Genomic DNA, 16140 nt, shown 5'->3' with positions numbered 1-16140 from the left:
ATATGGAAAAAAAAAACATTCTGGAAAACATAAAACAAAACCATACATAACCTTGATGAGTAAAGAACGTTAATTTTAGAATTTAGCCTATATTAATATTTTTGAAATACAAAGAAAAGTTGTTGTTCCAAGTTAAACAAAATATCATCATATAATCAAATCCATAAGTTTTATAAGGAATAGAGTAAGTATATATTTATAAACACCTGATGCATCCATTGTAAACTAGTACCAAAAATAGTGAAAATTAGAAAAAATTGAAAAATACCTGATGCCTTCATTCTGTACAATTACCATCAAAACAATAAAAACTGGTCATCTCACCATCACCAATTACACACTAATAATGTTTTATATAAACCTAACTCAAGTTTATACTCTAGGTGAAACAAGTTTGAAATATCTAAGTAGCCCATGTTTCTAATCTGAGAAAAAATCTGAATCTTTTCATCGTAACTATATACTGATTGATCTATCTAGCCGACAATTCTGTATTGACAGTCTTGGCAAATTGAATAATTATATTAAAGAGTCAAATGAGCATGCATGAAAACATGATATGTTGTCCAAGTCTCGAATTGTTTATTCAGTGTATAAGTGTCTAAAAACTTGTTCTCTAAAATTAAAGCTGTAGGATAGGTTATAAGTAGTGTATTCTTGCGGATTTTAAGCACCAATCTCAGAGCAGTATTTAAATTAAGGGGTGGAGCTTAAGTTCTCAAGGGGGCTCCAAACCCCGCCCACATTCCATCCCACCAATATGAAAACCACCATTTTAGTTCAAGGATTGATTTGGAAAAAACAAATTTATAAGTTCAAGTACTTATTTTGATAAAAGCAAATATGCAGACATATCACTTGCAAGATCCTCCTTCCAAACAAGCTACTCCCCTACCATCCTCACTGCCCTGTTACTTTTAGCTAGTATCTTATAACTTTGAAGCTTGATGTTTATTACTTTTTCATACACTTATGTTCAGCTAGATTAAACAATGCTTACCATAGCTCATTAACATCAGTTATTGGCCCATATAAATAAAACCAGAGCAAATGCTTATGAGCAAGTGCATGGAGCATAAGGTTTTGCTCATGAGCATTAGGTAGAAGCATAAGCATTTGCTCATTTTTAAATGAATAAGCTTTACCTTATACTCTTTCTTACCTTATGCTCCTATACTCTGGAGCAAATGCTCACATATTTTAAAGGGTTTTCATCAGCTGATTTGCCTTTGTGGCCTTACTTTGTTTTTATAGCTCACGTAAGTGCTAAATATGCAAGAAGGGAGACACCACTTGTGTTTGCATCATCAGCTCTGTTTTCTATTTATGAATTGAGTTTTAGGTTAGTTGAGTTTAGAATTTTGAAATAATAGCATGAAATAATTGTGATATATATCATGGTTGAATCTAAAAAGAGTTTTATAGTTCTCAACTATTGGTTGTGATTGTATCTGGTATAGTTTCCTCTTCCTCACACAAATTAGTTGAGCCATTTTACTATGAGAAAAAGGTGATAAGCTGCTCTAGACAAGACTCACCTTTTTTTAAGCATTTGCTTCAAAAGTTGAGCAACTGCTCTAGTTTATTCATACAATGTTGAGTATAAGCTTTTACTTTTGAGCAAATGCTCAAACTATTTTTTTGATGAGCATGATCAAAAGGTTTTGCTCACGTTTATTAATAGAAAATGAAGCAAATGCTCCATATTTTAGAAGTATAAGCAAATGCTCAACTTTATTCATATCACCCATTGTCATAACTGGACATTCACAGCTACAACCATAATGAAAATGGCCATAACCATCAATCACAATATCTAGTCCAAATCATATATTTCAGATAATATAGAGAATCTTGATTTGGTTGTATTTACATTGTTTGAATTTTGATTGTTATGCTTAAACCTCCTTACTATCAGTGTCATTATCTAAACAGTACTTTGAATATCTTACACTATTTACCAGCTTATTAAATTCATCAAATGTTATACCCATTAGAAGCCTTGATAGCTTCTTAAACTTTGAATAACTTAAGCATTGACTCATTATTTATAGGTTATGTCTGTACTAACACCTTTCATACTTAGGTCTAGCTGAACTCAGCAAAGACTGAGTAAAATACAGCTTACTTTCTTTTATATGTGCCTTTCTTCCCACCTGACTGTAGGATGAAAATGAATATGAATATAATTTGATATAACATTATTAAATTCAAATATTCACTTCATCCATGAAGTAAAAAGCACAGGCATTGAAGTTTTAAAGTGCTTTATCTCCATCTCTAGCTAAATATTGATAGTTTATCTATAATCAACTAAATATTTACTAAATATCTAGACTAATATAGAAATATCAATCGTTAACATTTAACTATGTGACAGACCTACATCACTGTGTTAGATCAGAAATTGTGAAGCAGCAGCATTGCAGCTCTACTTATTATTAATTCTTAGCTGCTTCTGTTACCACATACAATTGTTTTCACTATCTTTGATGTAGTTGTTAGATCTGTTACTTTTTTTTGAGTAAAGTCTGAGTAAAATACTGCTTTCTTTCCTTTATATATGCTTTTTTCCACCTGACTGTAGGATGAAAATGAATATCAATATAATTCGATATTACATCATTAAATTCAAATATTCATTTTATCCATGCAGTAAAAAGTGCAGGCATTGTGGTTGCCTGGTACACCTGGTACACCAGGTACACATAACCGCGGCTATTATTGTGTTTATAGAAGAAGTTTAAACATGAACTTTATTCATCAAGAACAGCGCTACAAGTTGATATAAATTTGAAGTCTATAGAACGAACATTAAATGTGAAAAAGGAGTTTAAAATGCATAAAAAAATTTTTTTTTCAGATTTTCAAAAACAAAGTTGACGTGATTTTTGCTTTATTAAATAGGAGACTTGCATATTTTTCTCAAATTTTTCTGATCAGTAGTTTTTGTAGGGCATGTGTACCATCTGCCTCAAAAAAAATGACTTTTGAAGCCCTATTGTTAGCTAACAGAAGCTGATAAAATATTCTCATTGCATAGATTATGTCCTAAGAACCTGTCCAATAGATTAGAAGAAGAAAAAAAATTTTTTAAAATAATAAAAAAATATTGAATGCACAACCTTAAAGTGCTTCATTTCCATCTCTAGCTAAATATTGATAGTTTATCTATAATAGACTAAATATCAAGACTAATATAGAAATATCAATTGTTAACATTTAACTATGAGACAGACCTACATCACTGAGTTTGATCTATTCCAAGTAAATCAAAACAATCCAGTTTAAGTTAGTTTTGAGTTCTTACTATTGCATATCTAAGTGAATAAAAGATGGTTTATCCTCTCTATGTTGACATCTCATTACATACTTTCTACTGTTAAAATCATCCAAAGTTGTTGTATTCAATGTTGATAAATACTTTCCAGGTAGATAAACATCATAAAACAAAGAAGCACAGCTCATCTTGTTAATTTTGTATAGTCTCATCACATTCTAACTCCACACTTTGTGCATCCACCTTTTGTATGGGGATATTTAAAATCAGATTCCAGATCATATATTTGAACTATCGGAATATCTTCATATGATGTTTGGTTGAACTTTGCCAAATCAAAAGATAGAGTGTCTTGCATGATTGAAAACATGTTCACAGGTACACAATGTTGAATGTAGAATGAATAAAAATGTCACGCTAACGACTTCCTTCCCTCAATACTCTTCTCCCACTACTTTCACTACTTAGATCTACACAAACATGCTCTCAAACAGTCAATGAACTTATTCATTGTTTATAGATGACATAATATTATTTTATACTGTATTTTCCAATTTTAATAGTTTATTTACATTCAATTTGATAAGTCTATAATAACATAAGTACTCATCAATGTCAATAATATTCACTGTTAATAAAAAAATTGAATGTAATTCCACTAATAATGCTGTATCCAGATTTTCTTTTCTAGCTTTACTAATCAAATTTCCACATACATTAAACCAATCTAAATGTTCACAAAGTTTACTTTCTAAAATGTCTCCAGCTGCTAACCAATTTGCTGGATTCATCCTGACCAATGTTCAATAGCACACTGAATCATCCTACCATCTTCAGCTCTATTTATACCAGTGGAACCAAGACTGAAAAATTTACAGTATTTACACCGCTATTAAGATTACATATTCTAGCTCTATGCATAAACAGTTCATATTCACAATAAACACAAATTACTTTACTACTATTATAGAAAAAACCCTGTCTTGCATACTTTCTTTTTTCTCATTATTATAAGAAAGACAACTTTTCATAGATCTCAACCTCTCACTCTTGCACATGTAATCCACATGCTGTTTACACATTACTTCCAACTTTATTATTAGCAATTCTAAATGATAATGATTTGCACTGAAAAGTGCACCGAACTATGTATTTTGCAAATCTCATTACACCAACTACTTCCAATTTTTTTGTATTCTGATCTTTCAAAATTATCTGGTATCATTTCAACATTATCATGAAATTTCTTTAAAAATTCCATCTTCTCTTTACCCTTAGTATAAACTTCTTGATAGTTTTGTAGACAACTTTTGATAATATTATCTGTGTATCCAGTATCTCCCATCTCCCATTTTATCTTATGATGATAAAATTCCAACCAAGATACATCACAATATGATTTCCACAGAAGTTCTGATTTAGGAAACAGTAGTTTGAAATGGTATAAAACATATGTTTGACATGTATCAATAAGCGCAAATTCTTTTAGAATAAATGAATATCTGGGTAATTTTTAAATCCATGAAATTCGACCACATAAAAAGTTGAAATATCTGACTCACCTGTTTCATTCAATACTGCATTCTCCTTCTGAGCTTCTTCATCAAGCACCTCATCTTCTTCAATCAATTTGCTTTCCGTCTCTGTCTGCGAAGTTTCTTCACTATCTAAATTACACTGAACAGCTCAAGAATATGTTTGTCGTCCTTGCTTGGAAACTGGTTTAGAATGGTACATCTCATCAAATAAACTATCAAGCTAGCTCCGCAGTGCAGGCTGGATGCTTATCTGACTCGGACTAGGCACTGAGACAGCAAATAATAGCAGCATTGGTGGGAATGCAAGCGGCTGCAGTGACATCTTCCACCCAGCAATTGTTGGCATAGTTCCACCTAGCGGACTGACAAAAGATCAATCCAGTCGGTTATTTAATCCCTCCAGCCAGGCTCAGCCAAGCAGCTAAGACCATAGAACAATGGAGTGACGGTCTTATTCGCATTCATCAGCAGTTTTCTTTCTCACAATTATTTTGATTTTGGTCTTTCCTATGATCAATAATAACTCTAGTCACCAGTAAAAAGTTTCCAGAAACCTGGTGTACTACCATATTAATGACTTTTCATGATGATTTTCAATTATTTAAAAACATTGTTAACACTGAGCCTTCAGGCTAAACTTGGGGTCACTGAGAATGAATCTGCAATCAGAATTTCTCTATCACAAAAAATAATGAAAAAAACCCAGCTGTTGATCTTCCAGCAACCATCAACAGTCATCCTGCAATGCAGCTGAAACACTTCCAAGCCACACACCCATCTCAAATGACAACAATGCCAAGCTGTGAGAAACCATCCTGCACTGTGGCGCTAGGTTTAGTATCGGTATAGTAAGCTGAGAGTCTATCATAAATATCACCCTTAATATTAACTAGTCCTTCCATCTTCTGAAGTAGCCTCAAGAATAATGCTGTTGATGATGAATCAATGGTGTGTGTATCACCATGTCTCACAAGCAACTACTTACTCACCTTCATACTTAAACTTATTTACTGATTTGCACACACTCTGTTGTGAAGTTGACAAACCTACACACGCTAATAGAAACCTATTGCACTTCTCTTACAAGTGATGTTAGTGGTTTATATTCCATTAATGTATCACTTACAAGAATACAATAGGCCATTGTTGAATTTGGTACAGCCTTTTCAAAATCAATTTCTACTCTAACATCAGTCGATACCTTTAAGTGATCTGATTAATATGAACAATCTATCACAAAAATAGGTGTTTCACTCTTAAACCTACTAAAATCAACTGCATTTCCATATTCAGCATTTACTGGTAAACTATAGTAGGATACTGCAAAATCTAGAAACGTTTCATACATTAACTCTTTACTACTACCAAAAAAATGATCATAGGGATAATACTGTGAGTTCAAATAAAGTTTAATGTTATGAAGATGACAAAAATCAAATTTCATCATATTAGCTTTCATTGTTAAATTCCTATTTGTTTGAAATGCTAAAATCACTTATTTTGGAATGTCTGCCAAGGAGGTCATTCTAATCATCCAACTGTGCTCTTTTGTTGAAGAAAGAACTGGATATTCATAAATTTCCCATTTTCTGGAAGCTAATTTTAATGGTCTGTCTGCATCAAGTATTTTCAAAAATTTTAGTCTTCTATGATTTTCTAGCTCAATATATGGCTTCTTCCATACTAGCTTAGTCAAAGTTATTGAAACTCTCTTTACACTTGCTGATTCAATACAATTTATATCTGATGATGATCCAAGTAGTACAAGCTCTTGTTTTAAATTCAATATTACATGTTTGAAATCTTCGTAAAAACGAAGAATCAACTTTAGTAGTACACAAAAGCTGAATTTATTATCAGTTAATGTAGGCTATATCCTTCATGATCAAATCCTGCTAAATGGAAAATATTCTTATCAAATGAATTTTTTAACAATAATGCTTTTATTGTCAAAGTTATACCAACCAATGTTGATTTAGCTATAGATGAACCTGCAAGCTCATATCTGATTTCATCAAACAAATAGCCGATTGCATTACTTATTAACTTATATGTTGCTGACACCTCAGTCACAACATCCATCTTTTCATCTTCCACATCCTTTCTATAATCAACTTGACCTTCAATTAATAGAAACAAATGACATGGAAGACAGTAGAAATCCATAGAATTAATTGAAAGTCTCACCTCATCTGAGCGTTCAAGTTTTTGATTTGCATATGGTCCATGTGTATGATACTCAAAATTTATTATATCATTATAGTAGAGTACATTGCTTTCTACATCTAGTATCTCACTTATTGCCGTCATTGACAAAATTATAATTAACATGAAATCCTAATCTCTCTAAAATGTGTGCATTTTTTATCTCAATGGCACAGAGTATGAACTCTTACTAATCGAATCTCCACCATTGTATCTATGCATTAACTTCTTCCTCTTTTTAGGTACACCCCATTTCATTGGTTTCATACTTTGTCTTTTCCATCCAGCCTGATTTACAGTTCTATATTTAGAATATGCTTGTGAATTGTAAACAATAAAGCCCATGTTAATACCGTTTTTTACATATATGTAATCTCACTGTCATTCTATCACCTCTAGAATCTAATAAACTACTGTTCTGGTCAGTGATCTTCACACTAATGGTTTGAAATTTATGTGTACATAAGCTTACATACAATTGATTTTATTCATAAGTTATTGTAAATGGGAAGAGAATAAATTTTTCCCATTATCACGTACACCCTGATTACCTTCAGAGGTAGGTGATTGTTACCCAGGTGTTGCTAATGGATGACTTAGCTCAGTTGTAATGTGGGTGGGAAAAGGAGGCAAGTCTAAGTTCTTCTTCTTTCTTCTCTGTAGCTTAGCTGGCATAGACAGCACCTCCGGGTGCTTCTGATGGCGTGAAGGTAGCTCTCTGCTCTGATGACACCACTTCGAGGTAATTTTGTATTGGCCTCATGGCCTCAGTTCCGCTCCATTATAGTAGGAAGAGGAAGGACAGACAGCAGCCAACAAGCTGCTGTACCGGGGGGGAATGGACAGAAGGGACGGCAGCCAATCGGCCACTGTACCTGGAGAGGATGGACAGAAGGGATGGCAGCCAATGGGCTGCTGTACCTGGAGGGAATGGACAGAAGGGATGGCAGCCAACAGGCTGCTGTGCCTGGAGAGGATGGACGGCAGCCAACGGGCTGCTGTATCAGAAGGGAGAGGATGGCAGCCTACGGGCCTCTGTACCCAGAGAGGATGGATGGCAGCCACCGGGCCACTGTACCAGAGAGAAGGGACGCCAGCCAATGGGCCGCTGTACCCAGAGAGGATGGACGGGGATGTATGGCAGCCAACAGAACGCTATACAGGAGGGACAGATGGCAGCTGTACCAGGAGTGGAGAACAGGGACGTACAGCAGCCAATGGGCCGCTGTACAAGGAGGAGGAAGGTTGGGAGCGGAATGCTATGGTCTGGGGCTGGTCCAGTATTTAAATACTCTCCCAAAATAGAGGGGTTGGAGATCAGCCACCACCAGAGGCAGTAAGAATCCTCTCGATGCACGGAAGAAGGTGCGTCATCGGTACCCTCCTTATCTCTGTGGTCAGCTAGCTTGCTGATAGCCGAGCGTCTTTTAATAATATTATTAATTATTTTCTCATCACAATTTTACTTTGTGACACCATTTCCCTCATTTCTGGTTAGCTGATAAAGAATGTAAAATATGTTCTTCCTAGCTCTATCCTGTTCTCTGTATTAGATGCAAAACGAGGTGAGTGCATTTGTGTCAATGATTTCAACTTCACATTGAAAAGAGACAAACAATATCGACTTCTCTGTTAGATGCACTGTACTTAAATGCAGTCTAATCATGTATCATAAAAAGATGGGAAATCCGGTACATGAACTTAACTGCACTTACAAGTAACATTGACATATACACCTTCTAATTTAAGTACAAGGATGTGTTAGCCTTACTATTTCACGAAGGTAATGAAATACACTCTTCCAATTCAGAATTACGGAAGACAATATCCCACCATCAGATTTCTGAGTGTGGAAGGAGAAAATTTTTAGTATGAAAGTTTCTAAAGTTTTGATTTGAATCATAGTATTCATCAGATGAAAATGGCATCATCTACTAACTCTTCTGATCAACAACGTTGCTATGGATCAGCCAATGATAAGTTTAAATCAATAAACTACTGAAACTGTTTGCATAAACTAACTTAATAATATAACTCTTCCTCAACTTAAATTAGTAGTTGATATCAAATGCTATAACAAATACAAAATTTATTTCATATTTTAAATATACTTAAAAAAACTTGTTTCAGATTTTAAATTTGTTAAAGATTGAATTTTTTAGAAATAGAGAATACATAGAAAGTCAGTATAGAGATGTAAATAAAAATATTGATTTTCAGATAAATTCCATGATTCATCAAATAGAGTCAAATGTGATATAAGATACATTAACTTTCTAGTGGTACAAAGTTCACCGGGTAAGCTAGTTATTGATGAATGAAATTTGTAAATCTTATTCCTTTTTTAGTAATTACTGATTATTAGTAAATGATCTACTACCTATAAAATTATCATTATTTAATTTCAGGTAACATATTCAAGTGTCGCAGCCACACCAAAGATGGTATGCACTCCAGTTCCAATGGTGATACCACAAATACCTTGGGGATTACCATATAATATGTGGAGTAATCCACAATATTACAATCAAGTGTTTCCACTGTTTCCTGGAATGGGAATGATGCAGACCCAACCTGGATCTTCCACTTCTACACCTGCCGCCCCCAGACCTACTTCTACACCTACTGCTCCCAGACCTTCTACTTCTACACCTGCCGCCCCCAGACCTACTTCTACACCTACTGCTCCCAGACCTTCTACTTCTACACCTGCTGCCTCCAGACCTTCTACTCTCAAACCTACTACCTCCGGACCCTCTACTTCTACACCTGCTGCCTCCAGACTTTCTACTCTTGAACCTACTGCCTCCGAATCTTCCACTTCTACACCTGTTGCCTCCGGACCTTCTACTCTCAAACCTACTGCCCACAGACCTGTTGCTGCCGAGAAGGCTGTGGTCTCAAGGGAGAGTGAGTCTAAATCTTTATCAAGCTCAGAAGATGAGCTTGATGAAGATGAAGCAATATCTTCAGTAAAAAAATTCAACTGTGCACATTCATATGTAACCAAACATTGCATTTCTGCACAGACTCTGAGCACAACAATTGAATATCCAATAATTAAGGCAAGATTTGTAAAAACACAGTGGAGGGATAGTTACATATTACATTTAAAGAATCAAAAAATAAAGAAATAAGCATATTCCTCCCACGAAGATATCCAAACTGGTTGAATAAAAAAAAAACTGGAGGTGTCTGTTATGGTCACCAACCTCACCTTAATAGATCCACTCCTAGACTCTTGAAAAGATATGATGACTATAATAAACATTAGACTCTGAACAATTTGAGTACAGTTAAATTTGTTCACAGGAAAAGGTAGTCACATCTATATAAACAATTGTATCAAAATTTCTTGATTTGGCTTAATGTCTGTGATGATATGACACATTTGTTTTCATATGTATGAGTACAGTTGAATTTGTTCTCAAAAAAGGTAGTCACATCTATATAAAATTATAATATTATAAATATTCACTCAATAATTAAAATTAAAATCATGTTATGCTTCATGTCTGTTTGATTTGAAATAAAGTGAGTTAAAATTCAATTTATAGATTATTCACTTACCTTTCAATTAATGATAGAGTTGATTACTGCCAAAGTCCTGCTAAAGATGTTATAGTATGATGATGATGATGATGATGATAACACTATTAGTAGTGGCTTCCTTCTTGAAGAATCACTAAGGAGTGAAGATATTTCTGATCTGAACTTATATTTATACTTTTTTGTATTAAACAGTAAAAGAAATAGTCTTAACATTTCACATACATGTTTCAACATGCATAAGAAGATTGTGACTGGTTAAACAGTAACACATATACTGTATGAATCAGCACTTCACTTACATGTTAAAACATGCATGTGAGATCGATAGTTAGTTCTTACTCTACTATATAGTAAAGATTGTATATTTATATTTATCATACTTACATTTACCAGGCCTAGAGCTTCAAGTAGTTCAGACACGAAATGTTATTACAAAATAGATCTGATGAGTGTGAAAATAATAGTATGTCTAAAACCAAATTTATTAAAATTAATTTGTATTTTCACTGTAATGTTATATTGGTTTGCAATAATTATCCTATTATATGCAAATTATAGTAAAGTCTGTAGGTGTGACTTGGCACAAATTTTACAAATATACTTCAGTTCAATATATCACTTCAAACAAATAATAGCAATTGAATCTTAGATAGTGACAATATTGAATAAGATGAATTTTCTAATTACTTGACAGATATGGAAAAAACAAAGACTAGTATTTTATTTTATTTAAAATCTTGTATTATTTCAGCGATAGGTATCAAGAGAATATAGCTTAATGACTGGTATTCTCCATTGATTGACCCCTATCAAAATATATGTAATTTTTATAATAATTATAATGTAATCAACAATTGTGTAAACCCACAATTTGATGTTATCGATGTTAATATAAATCCACTTTTAAACAAAACAAAACAGTTTTGCATTACAAATTGAAAGATGGATGTTAGGAATAGTGAATGTCATTCTTTTGAGTTAGGTAGTTGAATGTAAGTTTATAGTTTTGATTAGTGTAACAGTGACTGTCTAAGTGATAGTATGGTTAAAGCTGGATGTAAAAGAAGTAAAGGGAAGGCTAGTTTGCATAATACAATTCATATCAAGTCTAAAAAATTACAAAAACAGGTATTGTTGGTAGCGGATTATTAACAAAACTTGGTAGTATTGCATCTAGCGTAATTAATAAAGGGATTGATATTCTACCTGTTGAAATTCATCCCTTTTCATACCAGTATTGTGGACCTGGCACCAAGTTGGAAAAGTCATTGAAAAGAGGTTATAAGGGTATAAATAGCCTACATTAGAGCATGTAAGGTACATGACATAGCCTACAGTCAGTTCAGCGATAATGAAACACATGCAAAAGCTGATGTTATATTAGCTGATAGAGCTTGGGACATTTTTAAAGATTCAAGTACTTACACCACTTCCTGAGAAAGCATTAAGTTATCTGGTAAATCTTGAAATGAAGACTAAGAAAGCTTTGATTTGCTAATTTTATCTAAACTATCGAAAATACCATTATGTGGTGTTTATATGTTGAACAAGCTACCAGATAGAGTACTTACTAATTAAATGATAATAGTAAATTTAGATAGAGATAGCCGAGTTGGTTCATATTGGGTAGCCTGTCATAAAATAGCAGAATGATAATGTTTACTGTTTTGATCCTATAGGTAATTCACAACCTCCAAAAATGTTAGTAGATTACTGGTGTAAACAAAAGAATATTAATATCTATTATAATATTGAACAGGTTCAATCACATACTTCCAATATATGTGGACATCTATGTCTCTTGTTTCTTTTTAATCAGTTATAATTGTTGAATGCTGAGAGATGGATCTATAAAATGGTTGTTATAGCATTATCATCAAATACGAGTGAACTTTATGAAACTTTACTAGAAGTACTTGAACTTTTGAATGAAACTGAATGGGAGATAGGCTTAATAAATTTGTGGACCTTCAACTCAATATTTAATGTAGAGAAAGGAAAGAATTCTAGTTTTAAATTTGGTGATAATCTAGTAAAACTAAAAACAGGATCATGTGAAATTGATACAATTATAGAAGCATTAAAAGCGAAATAAAACATAAGCGATGAATCTAATGATTTAAAAATTATAGGTAATAACAATATATTAAAAACATAAATATATTTGAGTAAAGCAATTGATTCAAGTCAGCAAGACTCTATCGTGCCAATATTAGGTTTTGATAGAGAAATTTCGGCGCCAAATGTTTGGCATTACTTGAAAAATCAAGTATCAATATCAAATATTTCCTCGATTATAGTTTCATGTAATCTAGTGTGTAGTACATACACTAATGGGAAAGAAACACATAGTTTATATGAATTCCTACCAAAGGTGCTGCCAGGTTATCTGATCAATGAAACACAAAATCCAATAATTTATGTAAGCTTATTTACCCATGAATTTCAAACCATTAGCATAAAGATCTGTTCAAGCTTGGTGGTAACACTCTCAAAGAAGAGATGCATAGATTAGTATGCAAGATATGGAGCAGTGAGGAAATTCCAGATGAGTGGACCAAAGGTGTAATAGTTCCAATACACAAGAAAGGAGATAGACTGAATTGTGAGAGCTACAGGGGTATTACACTAGTGAATATAGGTTATAAATTTTTTTCAAATCTCCTATATGGAAAATTGAGAGTGTATACAGATAGAGAGGTAGGAGGGTATCAAGCTGGATTTCGAGAAGGGTGCTCCACTATAGACCAAATATATGTGCTCCAGCAAATCCTGGAAAAGACACTTGAATTCGATATTAAAACCCATCACCTTTTTATAGACTTTAAGGCAGCTTACGATAGTATCATTAGGAGTAAATTGTATGAGGCTATGGTGGAGATAAATATGCCAAGGAAGCTTGTGAGACTGGTGCAGATGACAATGAAGAAGGTGGTATGTTATGTAAGGATTGGAAGTAGCTTATCGGAGCCCTTTGAAGTGGAAAATGGTGTAAGGCAGGGGGATGCCCTTTCATGTTTGCTTTTCAACCTTGCTCTAGAAAAAGTAATCAGGGACTCGCAAATTAATACTAGAGGATCACTGTACAATAGACTGACTCAGATATTAGCGTATGCAGATGATGTGGACATCGCATGTAGATCGCCAGCAGCTATGAAGGACGCCTACACGCGGTTGGAGGAAGCTGCAAAAAGAATCGGTCTGGTAGTAAATGAGAATAAATCCAAAGTTATGGTGGCCTCCAACTCTGGAGAAGGGCGAGAGAATGGCCAAAGCATAGAGATCCAGGGGAAAAACTTCGAAATCGTAGAAGAGTTTGTATACCTGGGATCTTCTATAAACTCCAGAAACGATTCAAGTAAAGAAGTAAGGCGAAGGGTTATGCTAGCCAATAGATGCTATTAAGCACTATCAACTCTGATGAAAAAATGTACTCTCAGTAGAAAGACCAAGCTGCTGCTATACAGAACAATCATCATGCCTGTCTTACTGTATGGTAGTGAAACATGGGCAACTACGGTGGCGGATGAAAGAATGCTGGGCGTCTTTGAAAGAAAGATCCTGAGAAGAGTGTTTGGAGGCATACAGGAAGCAGGAGTCTGGCGTAGGAGGCATAATGACGAACTTTATAGGCTGTACCAGTATGCAGATATAGCCACTATGATGCGAGTTCGCAGGCTGAGGTGGGCAGGACACCTGGTACGAGCAGACAATGCCTACCCCCCAAAGATGGCAATGGAAGGGAAAATATATGGCCGGCGAAGGAAAGGGCGACCCAGAACAAGATGGATAGACGTAGTGGATAAGGATGCAGCAGTAATTGGGGTGCGACGATGGAAAAGTGCAGCGGTGGACAGAGATGCTTGGAGGCGGAAATTGAGGGAGGCTGTGACCCGCGCTGGGTTGTAATACCAAATAAGAAGAAGAAGCATAAAGATCACTGACCAAAACAGTAGTTTATTAGATTTTAGAGGTGATAGAATAACAGTGAGATTACATATACATAAAACAGGATTAACATGGGCTTTATTGTTTATAATTCACAAGCATATTCTAAATATAGAACTGTAAATCAGGCTGGATGGAAAAGACAAAGTACAAAGACCAATCATTATCTTTTAGAATTGCTAATAAAGTCGGAAGTAATGTGTAAACAACATGTGGGTTATATGTGCAAGAGTGAGAGGATGAGATCTATGAAAAGTTGTCCTTTTTATAATAATGAGAAAAAAAGAAAGTATGCAAGACAGGGTTTTTTCTATAATGGTAGTAGAGGAATTTGTGTTTATTGTGAATATGAACTGTTTATGTATAGAGCTAGAATATGTAATCTTAAGAGCGGTGTAAATACAGTAAATTTTTCAGTCTTGGTTCCACAGGTATAAATAGATCTGAAGATGGTAGGATGATTCAGTGTGCTATTGAACATTGGTCAGGATGAATCCAGCAAATTGGTTAGCAGCTGGAGACATTTTAGAAAGTAAACTGCATGAACATTTAGATTGGTATAATGTATGTGAAAATTTGATTAGTGAAGCTAGAAAAGAAAATCTCGATACAGCATTATTAGTGGAATAACTTCCAATTTTTTCATCAACAGTGAATATTAATGACATTAATGAAAACTTATGTTATTATAGACCTTTGAAATTAAATATAAATAAACTATTAAAATTTGAAAATGCAGTATTAAATAATATTACGTCATCTATAAACAATGAATAAGTTTATTGACTGTTTGCAAGCCTGTTTGTGCAGGTCTTTATAGTGAAAGTAGTGGGGGAAGAGTATTGAGGGATGAAGTCGGTAGCTTGACATTGTTATTCATTCTACATTCAACATCATGTACATGTGAACATGTTTTCAATCATACAAGACACTATCTTTTGATTTGGCAAAGTTCAACCAAACATCATATGAAGATATTCCGATAGTTCAAATTTATGATTTGAAATCTGATTTTGAAATTTAAGATTTGAAATCTGATTTTATATATATCTGATACAAAAAGCGAGATTAGCAGGAACAAAGTGTGGAGTTAGAACTGTGATGAGACTATACAAAATTAACAAGAAGAGCTGTGCATATATGGTTTATGATGTTTATCTACCTGAAAAGTATTTATCAACATTGAATGCAACAACTTTGGATGATTTTAAGAGTAGAAAGTATGTAATGAGATGTCAACATAGAGAGGATAAACCATCTTTAATTCACTTACAAATGCAATATTAAGAACTCAAAACCTACTTAAACTGGATTGTTTTAATTTACTTGGAATTCATCAAACTCAGTGATGTAGGTCTGTTTCATAGTTAAATGTTAACAATTGATATTTCTATATTAGTCTAGATATTTAGTACGGTAAATATTTAGTCTATTATAGATAAACTATCAATATTTAGCTAGAGATGGAGATGAAGCACTTTAAAACTTCAATGCCTGTGCTTTTTACTTCATGGATGAAGTGAATATTCGAATTTAATGATGTAATATCGAATTATATTCATATTCATTTTCATCCTACATTGAATGCAACAACTTTGGATGATTTTAAGAGTAGAA

General features: G+C 33.8%; 2 protein-coding genes across 6 annotated transcripts in view; both read left to right on the top strand.

The window, feature by feature from the left end:
* Window positions 1-16140, top strand: part of LOC111058466 (gastrula zinc finger protein XlCGF57.1-like) — a 110565-nt gene that overhangs the window by 68174 nt on the left and 26251 nt on the right. The gene's annotated exons all lie outside the window — the stretch shown is intronic.
* Window positions 7499-9561, top strand: LOC120353237. Its single transcript, XM_039436162.1, has 2 exons — window positions 7499-8388; window positions 9432-9561. The coding sequence occupies exon 1, from the start codon at window positions 7785-7787 to the stop codon at window positions 8361-8363; it is 579 nt and encodes a 192-aa protein (XP_039292096.1). The 5' UTR covers window positions 7499-7784; the 3' UTR covers window positions 8364-8388; window positions 9432-9561.

Source organism: Nilaparvata lugens, chromosome 10 (genome assembly GCF_014356525.2).
Source record: "Nilaparvata lugens isolate BPH chromosome 10, ASM1435652v1, whole genome shotgun sequence".
Lineage (NCBI taxonomy): Eukaryota > Metazoa > Arthropoda > Insecta > Hemiptera > Delphacidae > Nilaparvata > Nilaparvata lugens.
This window is presented reverse-complemented; position numbering and strand designations above follow the sequence as displayed.

Excerpts from the sequence above, each read along its gene's own strand:
- LOC120353237 (XM_039436162.1), top strand. The coding sequence starts at position 7,785 with ATGGCCTCAGTTCCGCTCCATTATAGTAGGAAGAGGAAGGACAGACAG.